The sequence below is a fragment of the Microchirus variegatus genome (genome assembly GCF_963457635.1).
Source record: "Microchirus variegatus genome assembly, chromosome: 16".
Lineage (NCBI taxonomy): Eukaryota > Metazoa > Chordata > Actinopteri > Pleuronectiformes > Soleidae > Microchirus > Microchirus variegatus.
In genome coordinates this window covers 9,809,072-9,835,653 of record NC_139817.1, presented here as the reverse complement: position 1 = coordinate 9,835,653, position 26,582 = coordinate 9,809,072, and the positions used below count along the sequence as shown (strand labels likewise).

Sequence of the window (26,582 nt, the reverse complement as noted above, 5' to 3'; positions counted from 1 at the left end):
AGATGTATTGCGGCCCATTTCCAGCAACCATCTCTCCAGTGTTAGTGCTAATCGCGTTAGAAGGCTATTGGATGATTGTGCAATGATGTTACCACAGCTGAAAACAGTTTTGCTGGTGCAAAATTATTATTTAGAATTTCTAATCTTGTCAATGCCTTGACTATATTTTCTATTCATTTTGCAACTCTTTTGATGAATAAAAGTGTGACTTTTAATGGAAAACACCAACAAATTGTATAGGTGACCCCCAAACTTTTGAACGGTAGTGGATCTCTCTCCCAAATTCCAATATAAGCCTCTGCATTAATGGCACTTTAAGCAGACCACGCATGCTGTGGGCGGTAACGGACCCCCATACCATCCCATGTGTTTGTTTTTGCATCTTTCGTTGCTAACATTTGCACTTCTTTTAGTCTATCTCATCAGATGAGAACTCACTGAACTGTGCAAAATTGATATCATGGTTTCCACAGTTTCAGGTTGCATGTCTTGCTGCCAGAGGGCTCGATGTTCACACAGCACTTTCTGTCTTTTCACAACAGTATGTCCTGTAGTCCTGTAGAATTGGTTGTAATGTTGCTCTGAGCAAAATGACCTTTGACCCGACACATTTGACAGATTTCACAAAATTTGGAACCAGCCTTGATTGCAAAGACTAAACCTTTAATGTAAGCTCCTTTTATACCTAATTTTCATATCCTTGCCTGTTACCACACAGATACATGCCTACTTTTAAGGAAATGGGATTTGAAGTTGTTTTTCTACAGATGCACAGAGCGAGAATACTGTAGATGTTAAATCCCGATGTCGTTTTCCTCGGAAAGAAAGAGAGCAGCATAGAAACGCAGCAAGCACTGCAGACATGAGGTGAAATGCATGAAGAAGAAGCAAGATAAACAACACTAACATCAAGGTGAATGGCAGCTGCAAACAGTGAACCACGACCTCAGACAACACCAAAGCTAAGAGTTGTTAGACTTAAAACTTATAATCAATGACAGTCACTGCTACAAGACAGCATGCTGACAGTGCAGCAGCTGGCATGTGTTGTAAGCAATAGCAGCTATTTTACAAAGTGTTACTGGTATTTTGATAGACGTGGGGCACAATCAAAAAGACTGGTGGTCAATACAGAACAAAGGAACACAAAGCTGCGTTCAGATGTCATTTTATTAGCACCAGCAGTGGTCGACCGGCAGCGTGAGATTCTGAAGCAGATAGGAACAACATTACTGCTTCAAACATCAAACTCCAGACCACAGTGTGCTACACAGACACACATATGGCTGCCTAACACACATCGCAGGTTTTATCAGGACACTCACGCACGCACACACAACTCACAGTGGACAGGCTATGGGAGGTTGAGATGAAGGCAAATAAAAGAGGAGAAAGGGCTCGGGGTTAAGTGGCAGTAATGATGCAGGATAAGGCATCGTGCGTGAGTGTGTGTGTGTGTGTGTGTGTGTGTGAGAGTTCAAACTCACTTCAAAGCATCTCTGGCAGCCTTGTTCATGTCAACATGGGACACAGGAGAAGGACACGGCATTGGAAAGGCATTGAGGTAGAGAGAGAGTGATTAAAAAAGAAAGAGGAGTGGAGTAGTGAGGGTAAAAAAAAAAAGGAGGAAGTAGATGATGGCGAGATTGGCGAACGATGGTTGCGGAGAGAAAGGAAGACCAATAACAGGTTAAGGAGAAGTGGGTCGGAGGTGAGGGGTTAGGGTGTTTAGGCCGAGGAGGGCAGAGCACTCACGGTGAAGGGGGTTCACCTCCAGTGTGAATGCAATGAGGTGAAACCACTAGAAAGGAGGATAGAGAGAGTTCCTGTGACATACACCCTCTTTAATTCCGCTTTCCCCCCCCCCCTCCTCCTCCTCCTCCTCTCCCCTCCCCTGCTCAGTTCCCTTCCCTTCCCTTCCCCTCCCTCCACCGCTGCTCCCTCTCTGCGACCAGCCACAGCAAATTCCCTAGGGCCAGGGGCAGTCCCCTTTCAGTCTCCAGTGACACAGTAATTAGAAGTGTGGGAACTGAATCCGTCCCTCTTTCTGAGCCCCGCACTCTCTCACCCGCACACCCCCCCCCCCACTCCTTTCGCTGTGCCCCCTCCCCCCCCAAAAACAGCTCCCAGCCCCAAAGTACTTCCTTTGCCACCTCTGTTTTTGTATCACACCTCTATTTTTGATCTCAGGAAATGGTGTATGACCTCAGAATGACATAGGTGAGAAATATGTAACGGTCTTTATGACAATATATCTATAATTATAATACGCCCTGTGTCTGTTATAATGCTCGCAACTGATGTTTTTTTGGGTTTTTTTTGAGTGACACTTTTAAAAATACTGACTGACATATCACCTCCTGACAGACTCAATTAAAAACCATACATCTATCAAAGACGACGCACACTGACTCAATCCTCACGGGCCACCTGTGATGTTCATGGGAGCTACACATCACACACACTCACACACACCAACGCACAGCCCCATACCCTTCATTCACCCCCACCCCAACCCCCAGGCCCCACTTCACCCCCACCTCCCCTGCATCTACAGAGTCCCCTATCTCTTCGAACAGAGCAACGCTGTCTCTCCCGCTCTCTGTCAAGCCCACCACCACCACCACCACCACCACCACCGCTCCAACCCCCATTCGCTATCTCCGCGGCGATAACCATGGGAACAGCAGCACTGTGGGAACAGGCCACCAGTTGACCAAAATAGACAGCAGGAAAATGGAGGGAAAGAAAGAAAGAAAGAAAGAAAGAAAGAAAGAAAGAAAGAAAGAAAGAAAGAAAGAAAGAAAGGGCTCCCTACGTCCAAGGAGTCCTGTGAGTGTGTGTATGCGTGTGTGCAGGAGATCCATGGGATCATCCAGACAGACAGGTACTCAGGCACTCCAGTCACCTCTGGTTTCCACTGGCAACAAAGAGGAGACGCTGGGCGGCTTGAGTTGCTGCATTAATTCATTAATGGATATGCAGCTTTGCTGGAGGTCGGTGGGACACGCTGAAAGCTCCCCTTCTCACACGCACACACTTCAATGGTCCAAGAGTTCGCAGATAGCGCAGTGTCCCACGCAACAACAAAAAAAAAAAAAAAAGAAAAAAAGACTACACCCTTGACCACAAACACCCACACCCAAACTGCACACTAATACTACACCATCACACACCCAGGCACACCCACAAACATGCACCTCTAAACGCTCACTTGCAAACACGCAAGCACTCAGACTTGAAAGTTTTACACGACCTCAGCAGTGAGATGACTGCAGTGGTTCAAAAAAATAAAAAATCAGAGTAATGATTCATAAACGACCTCCATCCAACACAAGTCACAGAACACTCATAGCAGAAAGTGATTAACATAGAAGAAGAAAACGACAAATAGAACACGTTTAAAGATCAATAAATCCTTCATAGAGCATGACGCTATATTATGGCAGGATGTGGTTGTGAAGCAGAGACTCAGCCACAGAGCTTGTGTGAGTGCTTTGGCAGAAAATGCACACGTTTGAAGAGAGAGATTTTTTTCCCCCCACTGCAACAGTGTCACAACTGTGCAAGGTGCAGCTATAATGTTTTACAGATGTGCGCAGATGAGATCAAAATGGCAAGTATACGTGGATTGGCTGCACCGATTACTGGTGTAACGTGATATATATATATAATCTTGAGGTGGGATTACAGCAGCTGTGACATTCATTCCCAGGTTGATGTGTTAGAACGGAGAAGTCATTGCTGCATTTATTATACGAGTGGTAAACATAGCTTGGATCAAATGCTGCCTTGATTTTAATCTCAGCTGCACACATGTCAAGTTTGCGGATTGTGTCTATATTTGGTCGTCAATGCTTTGACATATCTGTGGACAAAATGTCAATTTTGCAAAAACAAACAAATAATGTTTATGATGTTACTTTCTGATCAGGGCTGGTGTCTCTTGCTGTGGCCATATTTAGAAACTAATGTTTATTTTGCTAAAAACACAACAAAATGTACCAGAAGCTGTGATTATTTTTGTTTGCTATGTTTGTATTTAGTCCATAGGCAATTCTGCGTACACACAAATATGCATGTATAAAAACATTTCTTCGACGTCACATCATGAGTTAAAATGTTGGCATGCATTTCCTATGAGAAACATCAGATGCTGGTTCTCCTTGGCCTAAAATAGGAGGAGGAGGAGGAGGAGGAGGAGGAGGAGGAGGAGGAAATGGGGAAAGACGCAAGTGGCGCATCATTGGTCTTTTTTTAAAGTACCTAGTGTCCATCTTATTTTCCATTCCATTTATATCTCTTGTGTCTCCCAGTAGAAATTACTCTTACTTAATGTCGCGTTATTAACCCAAAATGTGAAGTTTTTCCCTCTTTCTGCATTTTGTGAAAACTTGTTTTCTATACTGCACGCTTAGAAATAAAAGTGCTAAGTAGAACCATATAAGGTTCTTCGTGCTTGTCCTCAAGGGAAAACCCTTTTTGGCTCCAGGTAGATTCAGGAAAGGGGTTTTAAAGGGTTCTCTGGATCAAAATGGTTCTTACTGGAACCATTAGTGTTACCAAGAACCCTTGAAAAAGCCTTTCTTCGGGAAAGGGTTTTTCAGAACAGAAGCAAATGGTTTCAGGTAGAACCTCAGCGCTTGTAGAAGGACTCTTTTGGAACCCTTATTTCTAAGAGCGTGGACCAACCTTCCTCCCTATCATTTGCTTTATGCATGTTTTTCACATACGACCTCTCTGTATTCCTTCTGCCACCTTTAGATTTGTTAATTTAGCAATGCTATCATGGCAGTGCAACAGTGCAATTATTTCTCAATGTCTTTATTGGACTGCATCCAGAAAGTAAGGTATATGTATGCAGTTTTAAAGTAACACAAAACCTTACACTTGAACAATAACGCCACCCTCGCTCTCTTAAACCTGGAGTGGAACACTAATTAATAATATTTGTAAAACCTATTCATTCAGGACCTCTCCCCCACTTGTTTCTTTCACCACAACCTGTCTAGGCAGATGGCTGCACATGTTTGAGTCTGGTTCCGTCAGATTTCTTCCTGTTAAAAGGGAGTTTTAAATAAAATTAAATAACTCCTTACATTCTCCTTTCTCGTCTTTCCAATTTCAATCAATTAAACTACCCCTCTCAATCCATCTACACCCCCCCCCCCTTTGCTCGTCCATGCTTTTCCCAGGCCAAGTAGCCTGACCTCTCCAGCTTTCTACCTCTTTGCTCCCTGGGGGTGGATTGGGGGGTGTCTGCCTGTGGCCATTCCCACCCTGCAAAGAAACTTTCACTTTAATCTGACTCTGTGAGTAACGGAGGAGAAAAAGAGAACAAAACAGAGCAAGTGTGTGTGTGTGTGTGTGTGTGTGTGTGCCCGCTAAAACTGAGCTCCCAAAGCAAACAGACTCTTAACCTCCAGATAGCATCACATCACGCAAACTGTAGGCTTTGGGCAGCGCCACTGAAAGACATAGTTTTAGGTTTTAAGGCTGAACTGGCTCCTACATTCCCACAAGACCTACACATGCACGTACAAGCAGCAAAAACAAGGACACACATCAGACATTTCAAGAATGTTGTAGGAGACCTACATTTTAGCGCATACACTGTGGAAAACACACACACACACAGTCACAATGACACCATTCCCAGTTTTAAAACACGGGAGACGAGTAAAAAAACAGAAAACTTAATCAAAGTAGTAAAACATCATTACGGAAACCAACCTCCAAACACAACAGATGCACGCACACACACACACACACACACGCAGAGTACAGTGGTGGAGTTCACAAACCACAGACAATGTGGGGGGTTAGCATCTATTATCTCTGTCTCCAAGAGGTTTAAATTTAATTGTTGACGCAACTCGTTCTGTGAAACTTCACACACACACACACAGCGTGCACATACTGAGGGTGTCGAAAGAAAAAAAAAAATCTACTCAGCCAACAGCGGAGAGGGGTTATTGTGTCAGTGGTTCCCAGTCTAGCCTTATCAGTAGCATTAATCACATTGTCATGACACTGAAGGTGTAAATCAGCTGTTTAATGATGGCTAGCACTAAAACCTGCAGGGCTCTGATTCCCGTAGACCAGGATTTGCGATCCCTTTTTAATCATCTTACAAAATGGGGAAACATCCACCACTTATTATATCTCAAACAAAACTAATCAAACTGTTTTATATATATATTTATATATATATAATGTGTCCAAAACTGACAGAAAGACACATGTGATCACACACCCCTACTCTTGTGTGTGTGTCTTTAAACACAGACAACAGACCACACACATTCAACACTCAGAGACACGGGCAATCATGAGCTAAAAGGTAGCTAAAATTATGCAGTCAGTAACCTAACATTAGCAAAACACAGCAGGGAAGGATAAATATGATTTGCTTCCTACAACTCCTGTTACGCCACACGGGATGTTATTTAAACCCACACACCTGTCTAGGGAAAAAAGTGTCTCTTTTCGACAAATATTGTTTTATATCGGTTAAATTTCTGCTGTAGCGCTGCATCGATTAATCTGTTGATTATCTTCTCGAGAGTTATGTGCTCTGCACAATGTCAGAAAATGTTCAAAAATGTTGACTGGCGTTTCACCAAAACCACAATTTGTTAATGTTCTCAAATGTCTTGTTTTGTCCACAAACCACAATATTCAGATTTAATGATTTCGTTGTCATATGGGGAAAAGAAACCAGGAAATATTCACATTCAAGCAGCTGAAAATTTAAAAAAGGTGTTCACTCTAAAACGCCAATGAATTATAAGTTTAAAATCAACTCATTGCTGCAGTTATGTATACCAAGCTTATACATTGCTGTAGTCTTAGGCAAGGTTCAATAGCGTGGTTTTTTAACATAGTTCAACTCAAATAAAAGTCCAAGTCGCAGTAAAACCAATCAGAAGACTGACCCCAAGTCAGCCTGTTAAATTGTGAGCCTTCACAAAAAACTGTCTCTTGTGTTTTTGGCTTCAACTTACAGTAAAGTAGCTCTAAACAGCAATCAAATCACAGTATTAAAAACACTTTAACCTGATGTTTTCTGCAGAAATGTCTAATCTTTAACTTATAATTTAAGAAAGAATGGCTACTGCATGTGGAGGACTGGTATGTGCAACCACAGTGAGCCCATGTGTCACAGAGATGTGATGACAACAGCGTTAAACCTCTCAGTACTTTCTCACTGGCAGGTAGTAGCATGGCTGACTCGAGTTTTTTTTTTTTTTTATTGCACCAGTTGTGTGCAGCGCAGGTTGACTGAGCACAGGAGGTTTGCAGTTTTGCAGCGAGTGTTGAGTGTGGGAGAATGATGTACGATCCACTAAGCTGCAAAGACCGAAGATCACATTTCACTCTCGCAAGGGAAACCATTATACCATGGCCACAGAAACAAAGAAAGTCTAACCAGAAGAATCTGGAGGAGGGGGGGGGGGCATGGATGTTAGGGCTCGTTCTCACAATATTTTTTGTAGTTTCCTATTAGAAAACCATTTTATCAATGTAAAATGTGTGGTTCAGAATAGAATATGTGTTTATTTACTCCCAAGGAGGAAATCAGTTGTTAATATATACTTTCATATTTTCTCTGCATCACACATTTGACCTACGGCTCTCGGCGTAGATTAATTATATTTCAGCCAAAGTTCTGCATGTAAACAAATGCCGACAACAAAGTGAAGGATAATGCATTTTTAATGGACTAATGTCTGCATTCTGTGTGGTACTGTTGTCATTAGTTGACCTTAGCTTTGTTATTATACAGCAAAAGAATTCTGCCTCCCTTAGGAGACCGTTGAGAAGCAGAGGGCAATCGCTCTGAGCAGTGCAGTCTGGCTGTGCGGCTACTGTGCTCTGCAAAACACGAGAAAACTTCCTCTTTCTGTGTGCAGCTCGAGAGGTGGGCATCAGTAAGTGGTTCCCTCTCTCCCCTGAGCGGCAGGGGAAAGTAGACCCTCTCGAGTGCCTCTTGGCTTCCCCACCTCCCCCATGAGCCAATAACACAGTCAGTCAGAGACTGAGAGAGAGAGAGACACACATTTATACATACACACACACACACACAGTGTGGTTTCTCCTCTGGAGGGGAACATAAACAGGGCCGTCTGTCTGCAAGCGGAGAGCTAGTTCTCATGACATCACCACCCAGCAGGAATGCTCTGCTCTGCCCTGTCAAAACTCCTCCACCGGCCAGCAAATCACACACACACACACACACATGTTGAATGATTTATGTGCGTCTACATTTTCCTCAAAGAAATGTACCATATACACAACCATGTGCAGCCATTTTCTGTCTTTTGCAATTTTCTTTGTATTGTTTTTTCTCCCCCCCCCCCCCCCTCACGTCTCCCTGCTCACAGACCTCCTGTTCCTCTGCATCTCCTCCCAAATCTTAATCGCACTGTTTTTCTCATTGCTTGCAATTATTTCTCGGTCATATCTTTATTGCCTGCGCTGTTCGCAGTGTCAGACCACACGTAGACCGCAGAAACAGAGAGCAGCAGGCATGAGAGGGAAAAAAATGTGATAGCTCCAGAAAAACCGCATTGAGAATAATGCTAAGTAACCTATGAGAAACTTATGTGTGTGTGCGTGTGTGTGTGTGTGGATGCATGTGTGTGTGGGTGTGGGGTACATGGGAAATTACGCACTACTTCATTGTATTAGTGTTTGGAGGAAAAGCCCTATTGAAGCTCTCCCTCCTTCCTTCTCACCTCTCTTCCTCCCTCTCTAACTCTCTCCTCCCTTTTCCATCACTCCATCACTTTCTGCCACCTTAGCCATCTACCCCATTCCCCCCCCCCCCATTTCCCCCTTTGCTTTCTTATTATTACCCCCTTTCTTGTTTCCGTCTCTCCACGTCAAGTCTGTCACTGTCATGTTTTCTTGAAGTTTCTCTATCTTCTCTTTTTTTCCTCTAGGTTTCTCTCAGGCTTTTGGGGAAAGCAGGGCAGGAAGCAGCTTGGCTCTCAGACAATGGAACACATCAAAAAGCACCAACCAGCCTCACCAACTTCTCTCTCTCTCCCACACACACACACACACACACACACATACACAAACACAGAGCAAGACAAACAGGACATTCCAGCTGCCGGCTGCACCGGATTCCTCGCCTTGGCTAATCTGAAACGGAGAGTGAGACTGGGAGTGGAGCAGAGCAGAGAGGCAGGGTGAGAACTATGGGTGAGGTAAGGGAGTACGGGAGCGATGGAGAGTGACAGGGCAACGCAGAGCCGACATTCAAACAAACACCTTTTCGGTTTTAAAAGCTCAGGTGTTGAATGGTTTCCGTCCAGACGAGCATTCAGCAATCTCACGTTTGTGTGCATATAGCCATACAAGGAGGAAATATGACAGAAAATGAGTGAAGGAAAGAAATGTTGGGGAGCTAAAGAGGGAAAACCATGAATGGGGGGTTACACAATGCAAAGCGATTTTAAAAAATGTGTTATTGTGGTCTGTTTAATTGTGGTATAAAAGTGTTTTTTCCTGTAAGTAATATGATTTTATATAAAACTCACTTTTAACAGGAAGAAATCTGACAGAACCAGACTCAAAAATGTGCAGCCATATGCCTAGACAGGTTGGGGTGGGGGTATATGAGCTTAATAAGTTTAACGCTTCTGTCATCAGTAACCACCTCTAGAAGGAAGAAAAGTGTTGGCATGGATGCAGGAAGAACAGAGAAAGTCAACAAACACAGGGAAAGCAATGGTGGAATAAGATAGATGCACTATTTGCAATAATAAGTAAAGGTCCAGTTCAATTTCCACCGTGCAATAGATTTAAAATATGATGGAGGATTGCCACGCAACACTATCAATACATGAACTACGTTATATTCTACTGTACAAGTGAACAGAAAACATTTTTTTAGATTTGCATAAAAGAATAAAACAAAAGCAGAACATTTTTATTGTAGCCTTTGCTACTTGCCAATTAAGTAGATTCAACCCATAACTGCTACTTAGAAAGATTTCATTGTTTGTGCAAAGTATGCTTTGTCTGTCAGAGACTGAGAGAGAGTGAGGGGTGTGTTCACAGTAAAACTTTATGACAGACATGGAAGGCAATTATGTGATTGGCAAACCAATGGTACTGGGTAGAAATCTTAATCCACCATTAGAGGTGTTGTTTTAGCAATGATAATAAAGAAATGCATATTTCTGAGTCACTGTATTGGAACACAACTATAAAATATGGGAAACATGTACGCAATTCTACCTGTTGTACAGTGTGTACTTTCTCTTCTTTTCCTTCTGTATCCCTTTAACTATGTCTTCAGGCATCTGATGCTGCTTCTTCCGTATGTCTTTCCTTCCCAAACCTCACGTGTAACATCAAAAGGAAGGCGAGAAACACTAGAAGATGTTTTTTTTGAAATCAGACAAATCTTTAAAATGATGCCAGACCTTTGTTTAAATGCTACACATTTACCACAGCTGCTACCACCACCACGCCAATCACAGAAACCTCAGCAGCATTTGAGCAAATAAAACTGGCACACACGCACACACGCACAGATTCATATCATGCATGCCCACTCACACACAGGTGTCATTACACTGCTATGCTATCCTGGGGCCAACCTGACTGTGGGAAAATAGAGTAGGCATGATTTCTTTAAGCCAGACACTTGAGTGACTGATGGCTCATCATCTTCCTTATCTATTGGTGTGTGTGTGTGTGTGTGTGTAAATGCTATTGTGGCTGCTCTGTCAGCCATGAGAATAAAATTGAAAATGACTCAGGGACATCCCACAGGTTACAGGCTGCAGGTTTTTCAGGGGGATTTTCAAACTGCTTCGAAACAAAATCAAACGCCTGCTTCTCAACTGTCAGATATTTACTGCGTCGTAAAAAGCAACTTTGAAATGTAAACAAAGGTCAAATGTATGTTCAAAACGTTATTTTTTTTACATGTACAGTTGAGCTAAGACTGTAGTCTGACTAGGACAGGCCATCGGACAACTTGCAGAGTCTGATTGAAACATGCGGAGGAGAAAATGTATTTATTGGCTGTGTATGTGGCGCCGTATCTGTCAGAAGTTAGTGTGCATTGAATTAGTTTCCTATTGACCTTTAGGTCACAGAAAACCAAAAGTGAACGGTGAGATGGACTCCAGTCCAGTGTACATGCAAGAATAATTGGACTATGAATCGCATTATCCAGGTATGTTAGTCCGACTAAGACTAGCTCTGACTAACATGACATAAGAAGCATAGCTTGTTTTTGGGTAAGAGGTTCACTGCTAAGACAACATTGGAAAAATGCCTTTAGTGTATTTGATTCACGGTGCTGAAATGTTAACATGAGGACAAACATTCATGCTTTAATCTCATTTCTTTTGAGATGAAGGCTTCATTGTTCATTTCACCTAGTCCAAAGTATGTCTTTCATTACCGTGACTGACATTTTCCCCTTCGATTTCAGTGACTTTTACAGTGCTTCCCAGTGAAGCAGACAGGAGTACTTTCATATTTGCGATGAATGACTCATCTCCCCAGAAACACGACACCCTGTGTAGTTAAGTGAAAGCTTAATACTTGTGGTCATGTCTCTCTTGCGTATTCATTCATAAAGTCGTGCCTTAGAGTGACACAGCTATTATAATGGCTCCCCTGCGGACAGAAAGACAGACAGACAGCACGTCCCCAACCCTCCGGAAAAACAGACAAAGGACGTGGATGTACATGGCTGACCATCAATCACTCATAACTGTGCCCCGCTAACTGTCTACATGTGTGTAAATCAGACAGAGCGGTGGTGAGAGTGACCTGTGCTATGTGTGCCGCACCACTTTCTCCAAGCGCGTGCGTTCACTTTTCTCAAACTGTGCGAGCTCATGTGTGAGTGCGCGCACGAGTAACAGGAGAAGCGGAGCCTTCGCCACACACAGTGGGAAATATTTGAGATGGTTTCCCTCGGAATGTCTTGGCGTGCCTATGGAATGCCCTCCCCCTTCCCCACCGTTGCCTCCTCCCCCCTCTCTTGTTGTCGCTCCCCTCAAGTCTCCCGAGAGCAGGAGGAGGAGGAGGAGGAGGGAGAGTGGGAAATAGGAGGGACGCGCAAACTAACTCGACTCCTGTTTTGTCACCACAAAGAGCGGTGCATGCACAAAAGACATCACTGTGTGAAAACACACTGAAAACTTATAGAAACGGGACATTCTTGTGGTTATCTGCAAATGCTATGTTAAGGTGTGAGGAACATGCAAGTCGATAAGAAGCACAGCATCCTCTTTCTTTTCACACACACACTACTTACACCCTGATGCTGACTAACTTTAACTGCACACTCGCATACGGACAAATAGATACACACACACACACACACATGCGAGCACAGAGCCAGTGAAGGGTAACTTTAAACGTGTCTAAACCGCTCACATTCCTGTTTCTTATCCTGCGGCTCTCTTTGTAGATCAAAGCGCATACAAGTTTCTCGATCACCTCACCCTCCTCCACCCCTTGGCTCGTCGTCATCCTCCTCAGCCACCTTTCCTAGACACTCTTTCCCTCGCTCTCTTCCTCACTCGCTCGGTTAAGTCGAGCTACGACCACAGCTGTGACATTTAACTTGGACGACTGTCCTTCTTCAACCGTCCAAATATGTCCAACTCTCCTTTGCTAGGTGACAATACGTCACCTTTATTTAGGTAAAGACAGGACATGTTGGACACAATTCTGTGTCTTTCTACTGTCCATTAACTTCAAATTAGTTCGGCATTTTCTTCCTCCTCAATCTGTATTTCATTTTTTTTCTGGTTGAACATGTACATGCAACAGCCTCTGCAATAACTCCTAATCGCATTATCTGGGTGTGTTAGTTTAGACTTTGTAGTACAATTTTACATGTTTATGTGTATTTAAAAGTCCACTTTTAGTAGGACAGGCACTCTCATTGGATTTATTTCCTCTCACTCTCACAGAAACTGATCGATTCAACTCAACAGCTAATCCGTGCATTACTCTCCATCTTACCAACTTGCTCCTTTTAACTTTTTCTCACTGCTATTCACATTCTCTCTCTCTCTTCATCTGTTTTTACCTCGCTGCCTTCACCTCTGTTCTCACTTCTCTCTCCCTCCCTCTCCTTTTCCTCTCGCTAACCACTCCATCTCTCCCACCCCTCCCTCTCATGGTGTGGCGGTTCCTGTTGCTCTTGTTTTCACTTCCCCAGTAGTCTGGTGCGTGGGAACCAGCGTTTCTGCAGCAGTAGTGTCTACGAATGAGTCTGAGTGTGTGTGGTTTGTGCACTCAAGTGCTGTGTGTGTGTGTGTGTGTGTATTAAAGGTGCTGAGGAACTTGTGCGTGCATGAGCGTGGTGTAGTCAGTGTTTGTCAATTTCTGGGTTTTGTAAATAGAGCAGTACATGTGTGAGCGTGAATGTTTATCTCTGAGCAATCTCTGCTACCTCTGCGTGTCTCTATAAAAGGCCAATGTGTGTCATCTGATGGCAGAATTGCGTGTGTTTGCGTGTGAGTGTTTAAAGTATAGATGCAGCATAGTCATTAGCGGTGGATATAGGATACATCTGGATAAGGGAACTACGGTGGACGAAGCGCCACTCCACCCTCGTACCCTTCCCGTCCCTTCGCAGGAATTAGAGTTACCATACATAAAATAGTTCACAGTCACAATGTTAACTTAAGAACCTGTAGTTTTCATTTGTGCCAGAGGAGACTGAAAGCTATAAATGTAGCTGAAATCGATGAAATGAGGAGCCAGTTACATTCATGATAAGTCAGTCACCAACAAAAGGTGTCTTTCAATGTTTCTCTACGAATTACTGTGTATCCACCGTGTGCAGAAAGCCTCTGCCATGCCAGGTTGATCTCTTTTGTGGGCCTATTGATACACAGATAAACCATTTCCCCGCACGCATTCAAGTTTGCCGTTAATCTCCTCTCCGCTGTGCGCTCTTCCTTCGTGACTTTCATCAGTGGTGTATGTGCATGAGACAAAGGGAGTGAAACTAACCCATCCATTGCTAATCACAGAGCCCTGCAGTCAGATAACAAAGGGGTTAACTTCGCCTGGGTGGGCTATGGAGCAGCCCCCAGGGCAAAGCACACTCACTCACTCACTCACTCTCTCTCTGTCTGTCACTCACACCTATCGACACAAATCATCCACAACTACTTTTATAATACACACTCCTTTCCAACAACACAACATGAAGTGCATCTTTAAGATTACGTTTCTCCAATTTAATCATGTAAATGTGGCCTTAAATTCATTAAAATCTACACTTTAACATAATCATTGAATATTTAATGTATGAAAAGTGTCATATTAAGAATACTTAAAAAGCTCAAGGCAGTGGTTTTTCCACTTAGTTCCTGTTATCTTCAAAGCAGATGTTTTTTCTCCAGTTGATGGTGCAAAAAAAGTGGACATTCATATTCAAGGTGTAAAGTGATGGTAAGGATCTAAGGCTGAGCTGCTAATGATTTTTGAGGTCACATTTGTCCTTGCGTTGGTCATAATATATCAAAGAGACTTCCCCTTGAAGCGGTGTGAGACACATAGGTGGGTGACCATTTGGCTGCTGGCTGTTCCAGACTGATTTTTCTGGTGTCATCATCATCATCATCATCATCATCATCATTGTGTCAGCAGGACAGGAGGTCTAGTCTAGGTGGTCCAGGTTGTGTCTGACGCAAATGAACCCAGTGGCGTATCTTGACACATTTGTGGGCCCCCGACAAGGAGCATACCAGAACACCCAAGTTAAGAAAATGTCCTTCACTGCTACCACACACAAACACAGCCGTCGTCAAGAGTACGCACAGGTTTCCCTAAACAGCCACCCAGGGAGATGTCTACAGGTCAGATCCAACTTTTCAATTAGAACAATGCTTTACACTGTTTAAAACTCTCTTCTCGCTCCTTCTATAACGTGCACTCACATATTTTTTGTTTCCTGGCATGGTGAAAAATGTATTAGAAATCGCCTGAGGTTTAATTCTCCTCCCTCTTTGCAATTAATTTGTCTTGTTTATGCATTTATTTCTCCGTGTCAATACTTGTACAGATCAGGTTTCAGGTGGCAGGAGGGCTGAGCAACGTATTGCAGACATCCAGCTTCCCTGCCTCATCCTCCAGCTACTCCTGGGGATCCTGAGGGACTTCCATGCCAGATGGGCAATGCATTCCCTCCAATGTCTCCTGGGTCTGGCCCTGGGTCTCCTGCCGATTGGAAATGCACAGAATACCTCCACAGGGAAGCAAGGAGGAAGTCTACTAGTCATTTAGCCACTACTGGCTGCTTTCAGCATGAAGGTACAGTATATCAGGTCTTTACAAATGCGCAAGCCCAGAAATGCATTCTGCAATTTACTCACAATCATATTATTGCTTCAATAATCTGACTGTTAATCTCTCATTCCATTTTAAATGTACGAATAAATACAACCCCAAGGCAAGTAGAGGAATTCTCCACTAACTTCAACTCTTTTCAACTCTAAAAGGAGGAGGAGGGGACATTACACATCAAAAGCCAGAGTGCACCATGCCAAGACTCTCACCTTTGTCTGCTGCCTCCACTGACAATACTAAAAAACAAACAAGTGCAATAAAGGGTGTTAATTTCCCCTTTTTCTGCATTTCCTCTAATCGTATATTATTTATTTATTTCTCTCTCATTCAGGATTGCACAATTCACCGCGGCGACCACAGGCTTTGTTCTCATAATTAAGGAACTGGACCAGTTCAGCAGTTTCAAAAGCCACAGAGATATTGCTCGAGTATGGGAATGAAAGCATTCACCCTTTGTTTTGAGTATGTAATCATAGCTCTTTTGCAGTGAATACCTAAAACACTGTTATGTTTGTAACATGGAAGGATTTGGTACATACATTTTTGTACAGATGGATTTCTTTGTAACATGAATCCCTGTATTTCTACTATTCACACCATAAAAGTTGCAAAGATTTTTTTTCTTTTATGATTGCAGCTGTTCAAAATGTCAAGAGAGGTCAAATATTTTTCACAGTACAGGTGTGTAAAATGCCCACAAACTCCATTGCTCTAATTGATCTTCATGGAATGTACGTCATGCTCACTTGAGGACACACTCAAGACCTGTGGATGCAAACTTTATCCTGCGTACTGTATCATAAAGCTCCACGTCTGCATTTCTGCATGTACGTGCCTGCGGTTCTGTTCATATCAAACTGAAGGTTCAACACATGCGTACTCAAGCTCACAATCCACTCCAGAAGCAGCGATTTATCTCCTGGAGTTCACCCTCTTTCGTATGTCTTTGCATTCTGCAAGCACAGAGCTACACATGTGTGGGCACCACTGTACCTCCTCACATCACCTCAAGTTTCCATGGATACACTACCGTTCAAAAGTTTGTCTTCCCATTTTAAGCAAACATCTCTCCAGTGTTCTAATGGTACATTGTGTTTGCTAATCACGTTAGAAGGCTATTGGATGATTAGAAAACCTTTGAAAACCCTTGTGAAATTATGTCAGCACAGCTGAAAACAGTTTTGCTGGTTCTTTGACAAAAGCAAAGTTTGAAGGGCAAAATTATTATTTATAATCTTGTGAATGTCTTGACTATATTTTCTATTCATTTTGCAACTCTTCTGATTAATAAAAGTGTGACTTTTAATGGAAAACACAAACAAATTGTATAGGTGACCCCAAACTTTTGAACGGTAGTGTACGTCGTCTTCATTGATGGAAACTGGGCAGGAAAGTGCAAATGGAGGTGTACTCGTGTTTGTCCGCATAAGGCGATTGACAAAACTGACGTCACGCAGACCCTAGCGGACCTCTGTGGACACAGACCGTATGACCCCGGCTTTAATGTGAGCTTTCCTACCTGGCAACGGCTGAATATATCGCTGGGAGTGGGCTGGACATTGAAGTGTCTGAGGACTCGGACAGCCTGGTCTCTGGCCTTTTCTGAACAGTCAAGTAACAGACAGCGACCCTCGCCCACCTGGGAACGCAACTGTCGACATGGAAAGAGAGAAGCGGGTTCATGTAAAGAACACAAAGGCATATAAAAAACGATTTGTTATTACTTACACTTTGGAACGGCTGTCCACATGTGAGTATAACGCGGCCTTCCACGTGTGCCAACTAACAGACAACAAACACACACAAAAATACATTAATATTTGTGTTTGTAGAAGACTTTGTCATCTCTCAGTATGCGTTTGTTGCCTCCGTTTCTAGCTCTAAATCCTCACCTCCGCCGCTCGTCTGTGATCATCGGTGCTCTCCAACATGACCACATCAACGCCTAAGCAGCGCAGGTACCTCCCAAGTCCTTGTAGCATGTTGTCACACACCACCCGCAACTGCTGTGGGGGCAGCAGGGGGGCATTTTCAGAGGGGTTCTCGCCACACAGGAGGCCTTTCTCTGTGTCAGAGCGAGGGGGACTGACCCTCTGAGCCCCCTGACATTCCTAAATGGACAGAGACAAAAATGTGATACTTAACTGATCCCCACAGGGGGATTTTCTTTTCACTCACACCACAGTGCAGGGAGGACAAAGCACAGGGGTGAGCTATAAAAGTGCCCCCCTTGGAGCTGATAGGAACTGCTGAAGGGTCTCGGTCAAAGACATATTGTCCCCTCCCTGCAGGTTGGAGGTTTGTATTCAGAAGATCTGAGTTTTTGCATCCCTAAGAATTGTTATACATATAAGAACAATAGGTTCTTTATAAGAGAAAAGGACTGATTCTGATTCATGATCGCTGCCTGTGAAAAAAGAATTATCTCATAGACTGATCTTTAGGTTGCACTAAAGTGCCCTTTATCATAAAAAAACTCCTTAAGTTACCAACAAGTTTTCTGCAGATTCCTGTGAAAAACCCAAAACCAACACAACACTTACTCAGAGTCAGATTCAAACAGCCAAGGTCAGGTCAAAAACAGGTTAAATCATAAAACGATTCTGGTTTCCACATTTTCTTTTCTCATAAATCAAAGTTCCCACTCCTCAAATCAACCTGTCAAGCTACAAAAACATCCATCTGTCTGACATCTACCTCAAAAAAGTACAAAGAAAGACAGATTTCCTCAGCTTCATGTTCTCCTCTTTGCTTTGACCGAATAGGAAAGTTGTTTTTTTCCCCATACGACTTCACATCCTACACTTCATAGCATTTGGTGTTGATAGCAACCACATAAAACTAAATGAACCCTGTCAATAACATCATTCGCTGTGGAAAATGGCAAGAGAACCCTAACCTCTTGGCCAAGAGTCTGTTTCTTCTGTTTCTTCTCCTTCAGTGTTTTGTCTTCTCCGCTCTTTTCTGAATGGCTTGAAAAGACGCTGCTCAGGTCAGCTGGCAGCCCGAAGTGAGCTGCGTTGCTGGAAAGGACAGAGTACACATCCAGCAAACAGCAGGCATCTGCCACTGGAAGGTTTAGAAACGCAGAGGGAAAAAGAAAAAGGGTTTGTGATATTCTATTATGACAAAACCAGGGACCATCTGTCTCTGTCATTGTGCATCTTGCATAATCGCTTACCTGCATATCTAATTTGGCTGATGCGCAGCGGACGTTTCTCCCAGTTGGACATCTGCTCCATTTTGTCCAGTGGTTTTCCCAGGACCTGTTGTACCAGTAAACTGAGGCCTTTTTCTGCTGAATTCTCTCCAACAAGCACTTCTTTAGAGCCATTCTGAATCCTCCTCCCCTTACTACTCTGCATCTGTACAAAGAATTACAAAGCAAAGTTCGACATTTCTCCCAGAACCAATTATTATTTAATAATTTCCCTGCTCTTGCACGCAAGGCTCCAACAAATATACCTTTTAGTGTAATAGTCCCTTCCTATTCATGTCCAACAACAACAACCAAACATTCCCTGTGATTCTTTTTTTTTTACGAAATGTGTTTTGCATTCCTCAAGTCCTGCAACATGCAGTCTGCTCCAGCAGATGGTGAAGAAACCTCATCAGTTACTGGCCGTTGTTGCAATTTCCACATTCCTGTCCCCCTCAGAGACCGCTGTGAGCTCAGCTCGTACATGCATCTCAGACTAAACGCTGGGCTGCAGCTTCCAAATACAGCAAAGGACAACACTCACTTTAACGACAGAGTTGACATAACCTCGCATAACCCCCTAATCATTTAAAGAGGACCATTAACCTAATTGTGTCTTTCTCAGTTGGAATGACAAGATACAATTACCTTTTGATGTACTCGAAGAAGATCAATCACCCCCTCCATCTTCAGAGGCTCCTCTAAAAGCTGGTGCCAGGTGGCCAAGAGACACTTGAGATCCCCAGCCATACCATAACCTAAATTTTAAATAAAAGGAGAAAAGTGAGTGACAAAAATGCTTTAAATGAATTTGATTAGACCTTTATGGAGACTGCTGCTTACCCAGTTTAGAGATATTTCTTTGAGAGAACAAGCTCCGGATGAAACTAATAGTATCTGGGTGCTGGCAGAATCCGTTTGCACAGAGGTCCAATAAGAAAACCTGGTCAAACACTGCAAGCTGTATCAGAGCAACTTGCTGATTTGAGAAGCAACCAAATGTCGGCTGCCACTCCATGTCAACTCCAACTGTAACACCTTCCTAAAAAAGGATAAAGAGGTAGTCATTAAGTCGTGAAAAAAAAGAGGAAAGAGCTTCCCTCTCTTCTAAGAATCTACCTTCAGCAAGACGTTTCGACATCTCTGAAGATCCTCTACCGTTTTCACAAAGTGAACCTTGTCTTTGGCGAGCGGCACCTGGTAAAACCTCTGACAGTGAAGCGGAGACGGAATCCAGTCCTCGGTTTGTGCTGAATCACATATCTGTCTGAGCACAGGAGAGAAACTTATTGTGAGTTATTGTGAGTGCGCACATTGTATCACACTTGTCCCACCCTTCAGTTTGTGTCTCAATGGCAGATCAGATATGTGGCGTAGTAATTCTACGTAGTAAGTAAGTAATTCTGTTTCACACTGGTGATAACAGATTGAACCAAAGTGAATTGCAATATTATAGTTTGAAAGAAAGACGTACAGTTCAGGAATAACTTCAACTACACATACACTACCGTTCAAAAGTTTGGGGTCACCTATACAATGTTTCCAAGTTTCCAAGATTAGAAATAATGATTTTTATTCAAAATAATAATTTTGCCCTTCAAACTTTGCTTTTGTCAAACAACCAGCAAAACTGTTTTTAGCTGTGCTAACATAACTGCACAAGGATTTTCTAATCATTCAAAAGTCTTCTAACGCGATTAGCAAACACAATGTACCATTAGAACACTGGAGAGATGGTTGCTGGAAATGGGCCTCCATACACCTATGTACAATTTCCATTAAAAACCAGACGTTTGCAGCTAGAATAGTCATTTACCACATTAACAATGTATAGAGTGTATTTCTGATTCATTTAATGTTATATTCATTGAAATAAAGTGCTTTTCCTTCAAAAACAAGGACATTTGACCCCAAACGGCAGTGAACTTATTTAGATAACTTACTGTAGATGGGGTGGTAGACTCTGTTGCGTGTCCCATACCCCGAAGGGAAGCCGATTTCTGGGGATGTTGTATTTCAGTGACCACTGAGATGCTGTCCTGCGGTCACAATACTGCACCAACAACTCCACCAGTTTAATCTGCAGCTCGTGGTCATCTGACACTACAAACTAAACAGAAAGAATACACGTCTGCACCATGTACTAACACATACATATATATACATATATATATATATATATATATATATATAATATATATAATATATAAAGAGGAGTTGAGGTCATTGTCATGTCAAAACATAAGCATAAACTGACCTGTACATGGTCACTCCAGTTCTCCTCGGTCATGCCTTTCTGAAAGTTGAACATACCCTTATTATATGTCCCTCATTAAATGAATCACTAATATTGTAATTTTGCAGTAACATCCATTACCTCCACAAACCTCTTGTACATGAGGAAGCGTAAAGAGTCCAGTCTCCTCTTGTGCAGAGCATTGGGACAAAGTTCTGTGCCAAAGACACAAGATTACCATCATTTCTGCCTCACACACAGATAAATACATACATCATGAAAACAGGCACATGTGCCTCATCACACACACACACACACACACACACACACATACACACACACCTTGGTCAATGTTGAATTTCTCAACAAGTCGTACGACGTGTTTGGAGAGGATTTTGGGCTTGATCAGGCCCATGCAGTGTTTGGAGAGTGAGAGGTGAGGAAACCGCCTGGGCAAACACATGGGACATGATCATTCAGATGTTACTGTGTATACAGAGTCACGCTATGCACTCACACACATTCCATACCTGCTTATCTCCTCTACAGTGAAGCTGGGGTGGCACCAGGAGTCGAGCAGCGCCACAAGCTGTTGCTCTAGATGACGGTGGCCTGTGACGAACGACTCTGCCAACGACAGCTTATCCTGCAGGATTAATGGTACGCACATCTGCAGGAGAAAATTATGAGAGACAGTGAGTCGGTGAGTGTGCCAATAGACAATATCTCCATGCACAAATAGTTGTCTCACCTCTTCCATATCCATGTCCTTCTGTAAGTTAAATTTTATGCAGAGCACAGCTGCCTGTGGAAAAACATAAATAAGCATTTGTTTGTTTTACAGCTATGTCTGAAATATTTCTGCCGTAAAAATGTCTAAAAAAAAAGAGGCACCCACCTCTTTGTAGCAGTGGATAGTCTGCAAGCTCACAATGTGCAGCCGGAGTACTGCCGGGTCCAAGGACGCGAGGTGGTAGATGTTTATAAGGTTCTCAATAAAGCCGCCATGAGTGTCAGTCAGTAAACGCAGAGCACGATTCTGAAGCGTCAGTGCGTCGCATTCTGATTTTGAACTTAGGGTCACCTGGGTGGAAGAGACAATAATGACTACTTAACTTCATACAGAGATTAAAAGCGTGAACTCAGTGTCTGTGATACATCTCTGCAGTTTCTTTGACGGATCTCAACTAACCTGAGGATGCTCCTTCACCCACGTCTGGAATTCCACGAGTATCTGAAAGGCAAGGGTGTGGCTCCGACCCTTCTGTTTGCCCGGACAGCTTTCCAGGATTGTTAGCAGGGCCTCTAGAGGCTCGTACAGCTCTGAAAATCCCTGAATGGCTGCACAATGTAGCTGTGGGGAAGTAGAAAAAAACATATAAGGAAAAGCTGAATACTATATAAAAGCCTATAAACGTGGTATTTTCTGTTAAAACAACGATAATCTCTGGTGTCTCGTGTTTCATGAGATGGGAATCTCAAAAGAACCGCGAATGTTGTCGACTCCTTTACCTCCTATATAATTTAAGTTTTAATCAAACACATTTCTAAGAGTGTTTTCAAGAGATACCAACTTTGAAAAAGTAGACACTGTTTACAAGCTCCAAAACTAACTCTAATGTTGAAGCCTTGACAGTCAGGATTTGACCAACACCTATTGGACAATACTTGCGGTCAATCACACTGGTATCCATCCAGGACATAAAACTATCAACTTTTCAGTAAAATGTTTACTTTTTTCTCGTAAATCTTTTTCAGCAGTTGCGTCACAGTTATTGGTTGAATTAGGTTAGGTTTGGACAAGCTGGGACACATCAGAATGTGAAGAGAGAGAGCGTTTATGTCCCTCTACTGACCCTGCAGACACAGGATTATGACACATTTTAGGTCTCGGGCTTAGGACTGCAAACTCTGGCATTACGAATTTCCTTCATGAGAAAATAATATCTGTGTGAGAATGCTTCACACTGTGTCTTAATTTGCAAAACAGATGTTATCCACTCAATATCCTCCTCACACAGATCTCAAGTTCATTCGGTGCAACACAAATTCCTTCCTTCCTACTGACAGACACTCTGGTTTCCTCATTAACTCACACATGCACGCATTCACTCACACAGTGGTGAGCTTCATTTAAACATGTTAGTAAACTCTGTCTCTCTTTAATTCATGTGCGTAGTTTTCCTTTTAGTTTCACAAGGACTCTCCAATCTCTCCATCTCCACACAAACTCAATATTGCATGTGTGGAACTGATAAATGCTGTGAATGTGACTGACCGACTGCAGATCTTTCCCGTTCCATAGTTCGAAGAGTTGGTCTCTCAGCACGGCAGGGTCAAGACCTGGGGGATCATATACACACATGCACTGATGAGGTGGAGTTTCACTCCTGACCTTTGAACTCTGTCAGCCCATCAAGAAATCTAACCTCCTGGCCATTTCTTTCATTCTTTGGTCTTTGGTTCCATTTTGGGTCTCATTGATGCTCATCATTGGGATCTTCTGATTCGAATTTGAGAAAATTATTTAAAACCTCCAGAGTTTAAGCTGGAAATGACATATTTTTTAAAGATTTATGCTATAGATATCCTCCACACACCATTTTAGTTTGGAACAGATCATAACAACAATTCTAAAACTCCTAAATGGATTCACCAATGCCCTTAAAAACTGGGTACCAAAAAGACAAACTCCTGAAATACCTTGCTTTAGTCCCAACCTAAATCTTAGCTTATAGGTAATGCAATATACTTGGAAATGCTGTTTGTTAAAACGGGCATAGCTGAGCAGCCATAACGTCAAATATTATTTCTGTAACAGGCACAACAGAGCAGCCGTATCATCGGATTAACAGCTGAGGCTGGATGGATAGTAGAGGAACGCAGCATTAGCTCTGCATTCCAGCTGAATCTGCAGCCAAAATACTCTAGAGACTCTCGGGGGCCATTTTTTTGGGGAAGGCTACAGTAGGTAAAAGGGCTGTTGCAACCAGGAGATGCATGCACGTGTGTTTCATGTTTTGTGTCCATCTGCCTTTGCATATGTCTCTCTGAGAATTCCCAAAAGATTCAGCTTCATTCTCTGTCGTTCTTGCTGTGTGGGCTTCACCGTACCTGCCCCCCTACCTCCCCTCCTTCCCCGGGCTAGTTTTCCTGTTCTCCTCTCCCTCCCAGCAGCAGCCTCTCTCGAATTTTGTCTCGGATTTCCCCAGGAAAGGGCTATGCAGTGGTCATGGTGTAAAAAATACAGCCTTCCTGATGCATAGCCTGGGAAAGCCGACCAAAAGGCCTCTCCCTTACTCTACATAGGCCTCTTTTTTACTACATCTCTCTTTCATAATGTCTCTTGAAGACCATTACAACGTTTTACCTTTAAGTGCAGGGGAATGTTGTATTTATCATCCAGGTGCACCCTCTCAGCTTCGGCTACAGTAAGCTTCTCTTTTAAAAAATCACAAATTCTGTCTCAATTCCTTTTCTGTTCTTTTTTTTTACCACATTTCCCTATTTTCAATGCAACTTTCTCTGCTCTTTGTTTCTCAACTTTGAGAATGCAATCGATTTGTGCACTTTCACTTCCAAACAAGCCACACATTTCCAAATCATTCACTATTTCCAGTTCCTTTGATGTTGCTTGGGAAATCTGCTTTTTTATTTTTTCAGAGGAGGAACCTTTTCATGTTTAGCTACACTTCAGCATCTCACCATGATGTCACTGCTTTGCCAGCAACATTACAGCATGCCGTGGAAAACGGTCAACACCAGTGTAGACCGGATTTGTAGAGATTACAGAATAGACTGATGTACAAAGGACACAGCTATGTTCCAATAAAGGGTCCTTCAATTTCAAACATCTGCATGACAAAGTTGCCTTTGCTTTTCTCCATGACTCTCTGGTGATATAAACCCTACTCTAACCAATTCATTTCGGTAACGAACATGCATATGTGCACAGAGACTCACACAAAAACAAACAGCACAATCCACTTCAGTTTGGCCTCACTGTTTGTGTGAGGAGCAGACAGAGAAGTAGCAAAGAGGAGAGGAATGTGGAGCAAGTAGTTTCTTTATAATCGTGAATGGTGGGTGAATGACAGAGCTAGAGGCTCCCCATTCATTACAACATAATAAGCCCATCACTACATACAAATACATGGAGACACATACAGTGCATGGACTCAATCAACCCTGAGAAGGTAAAGGTTTCTCTTTTATTCTTTGATGCCAAAGAATTTGAAATATAAGAAAAATACTGTTTTCACTAAGTGGATTTTGAAGTAATCTGACACCACCCTTGTCTGCCACTCTTGGGGAAAAAAACTAAGAGTGACACTTAAATTTCAGTAAAATTAGACAGAGATTAAATCAACGGGCCTGGGCTAAAAACTTGTTGCCAGGCAGCTGCCAAAATAAAGGAAACACAAAGATCAAGTGTCTAAATGTGGCATTTGGTGTCACTGCCGCCACCAAAACAGCGTCAGTGTGACTTGGAAGTGGTTGTGCAAGTGGCTCAACTGCATTGGAAAAATGCCATGACATTCCTCCGCAAGTGTTTCTCTTGTTTTCTATTTTGTTGTCGGTGCTCATATAAAAAAAAGGGGGCTTTCAACAGGTGCTATTACAGATTCTTGAAAATGAGGAGAGTACCAGCTGAATTTGATTCCTATTAAAACAGTGTTTATGTGATATGTTAATTACCTCTCCAAAATCCACTCACTCACTGCAACTTGTTTTACATGCCAGTGTGGACTGACACATACCTACAAACTCGACAATGAAAAAGACAAGGATGCCAATTGCACTTTAGACTTAGGGAGTTCTTCATGTTTTGAACAAAGGCAAACAAAGCTAGGATTAAATGATCTAAGATTATTTATACAAGAACTGAAATGTCTTACTGAGAAATATAAAACATAAAACAGAGGCCAGAGGTGATTTAACTCATCAGCAGCTTAACTGCAGTTAAGCTTACACATATATAACAACTGTATAGCTATGTAATCTGATCTAATTGACAGACTTTTGTACCTGTGGCGTCTGTACATTTACACTGCTCGTATGCTTAAAAAGGGACAACTGTAATACCAACCTGTTGCCTCTGATGTAGAATGGCTCATTTCTGTCCACGGGATCTTGTGCTGTCACTGTAGGGAAAGGTATACAATACTAATTCAGTGCTGTGTAAATAGGAGATCACGCTCACAACATTTTTTCAAACTCAAATGTAAAAATATAGTTGAAAACTTGTATTTTTGCTTTTCATCTTCATCACCACTTTTGCCCAAGAAAAGGAAGTAAGGATACACCATCTGTTAAAATGGCTGAAGCTCTCAACACGTGTAGTTTTGTACATGCCTCCCGACCCAAAGGATTGTCGCAGAATTTATTTAGATGTGTTATGTTATAATCTGCACGGATCAATCGGACACTTTTCAAACTTTACATGGACATGAGATCTGCTCAGTGCCTCATTATGATTGTGAACCAGTTTTGCTGATAAGATAACTCCACAGACACACAGACAGAAACCTGTGGGAACAGCAGCCTGAGAAAGGGCAATGTGCCAGCTGGCTGTGAGAAGAGATTTCATACTGAGGATGTTTTTTTAAAGCCTGAAGTATGGTTGTTTCTCCCTGTCTGAACGTCTGCAGGCCCTGGAGGAGGGATTTGGCACTCAGCACCGTCCCAGCAAAATGCACACGATGATGGGATGGTGGAGATACCTGTGGGAACAGCAGCATGCAGAACCAACAGCACCTGCAGTGAAGTGGTTTTGTTATATTTTACCCCCAT

At 42.7% G+C, this 26,582-nt stretch overlaps 1 protein-coding gene across 1 annotated transcript in view; it reads right to left on the bottom strand.

Moving 5' to 3' along the window:
* Nucleotides 1–26,582, bottom strand: part of exd3 (exonuclease 3'-5' domain containing 3) — a gene marked incomplete at both ends in the record, with an annotated part of 37,774 nt that extends 11,192 nt beyond the window's left edge. Inside the window, 18 exons of the mRNA XM_083902299.1 lie at nt 16,874–17,005; nt 17,083–17,136; nt 17,247–17,465; nt 18,254–18,423; nt 18,536–18,719; nt 19,202–19,311; nt 19,397–19,595; nt 19,673–19,820; nt 20,497–20,663; nt 20,811–20,849; nt 20,931–21,004; nt 21,132–21,238; nt 21,320–21,459; nt 21,541–21,594; nt 21,688–21,873; nt 21,982–22,143; nt 23,068–23,132; nt 26,513–26,582. Of these exons, the coding sequence (XP_083758425.1) occupies nt 16,874–17,005; nt 17,083–17,136; nt 17,247–17,465; nt 18,254–18,423; nt 18,536–18,719; nt 19,202–19,311; nt 19,397–19,595; nt 19,673–19,820; nt 20,497–20,663; nt 20,811–20,849; nt 20,931–21,004; nt 21,132–21,238; nt 21,320–21,459; nt 21,541–21,594; nt 21,688–21,873; nt 21,982–22,143; nt 23,068–23,132; nt 26,513–26,582 (2,280 nt within the window). The remainder of the gene's footprint in view (nt 1–16,873; nt 17,006–17,082; nt 17,137–17,246; nt 17,466–18,253; nt 18,424–18,535; nt 18,720–19,201; nt 19,312–19,396; nt 19,596–19,672; nt 19,821–20,496; nt 20,664–20,810; nt 20,850–20,930; nt 21,005–21,131; nt 21,239–21,319; nt 21,460–21,540; nt 21,595–21,687; nt 21,874–21,981; nt 22,144–23,067; nt 23,133–26,512) is intronic.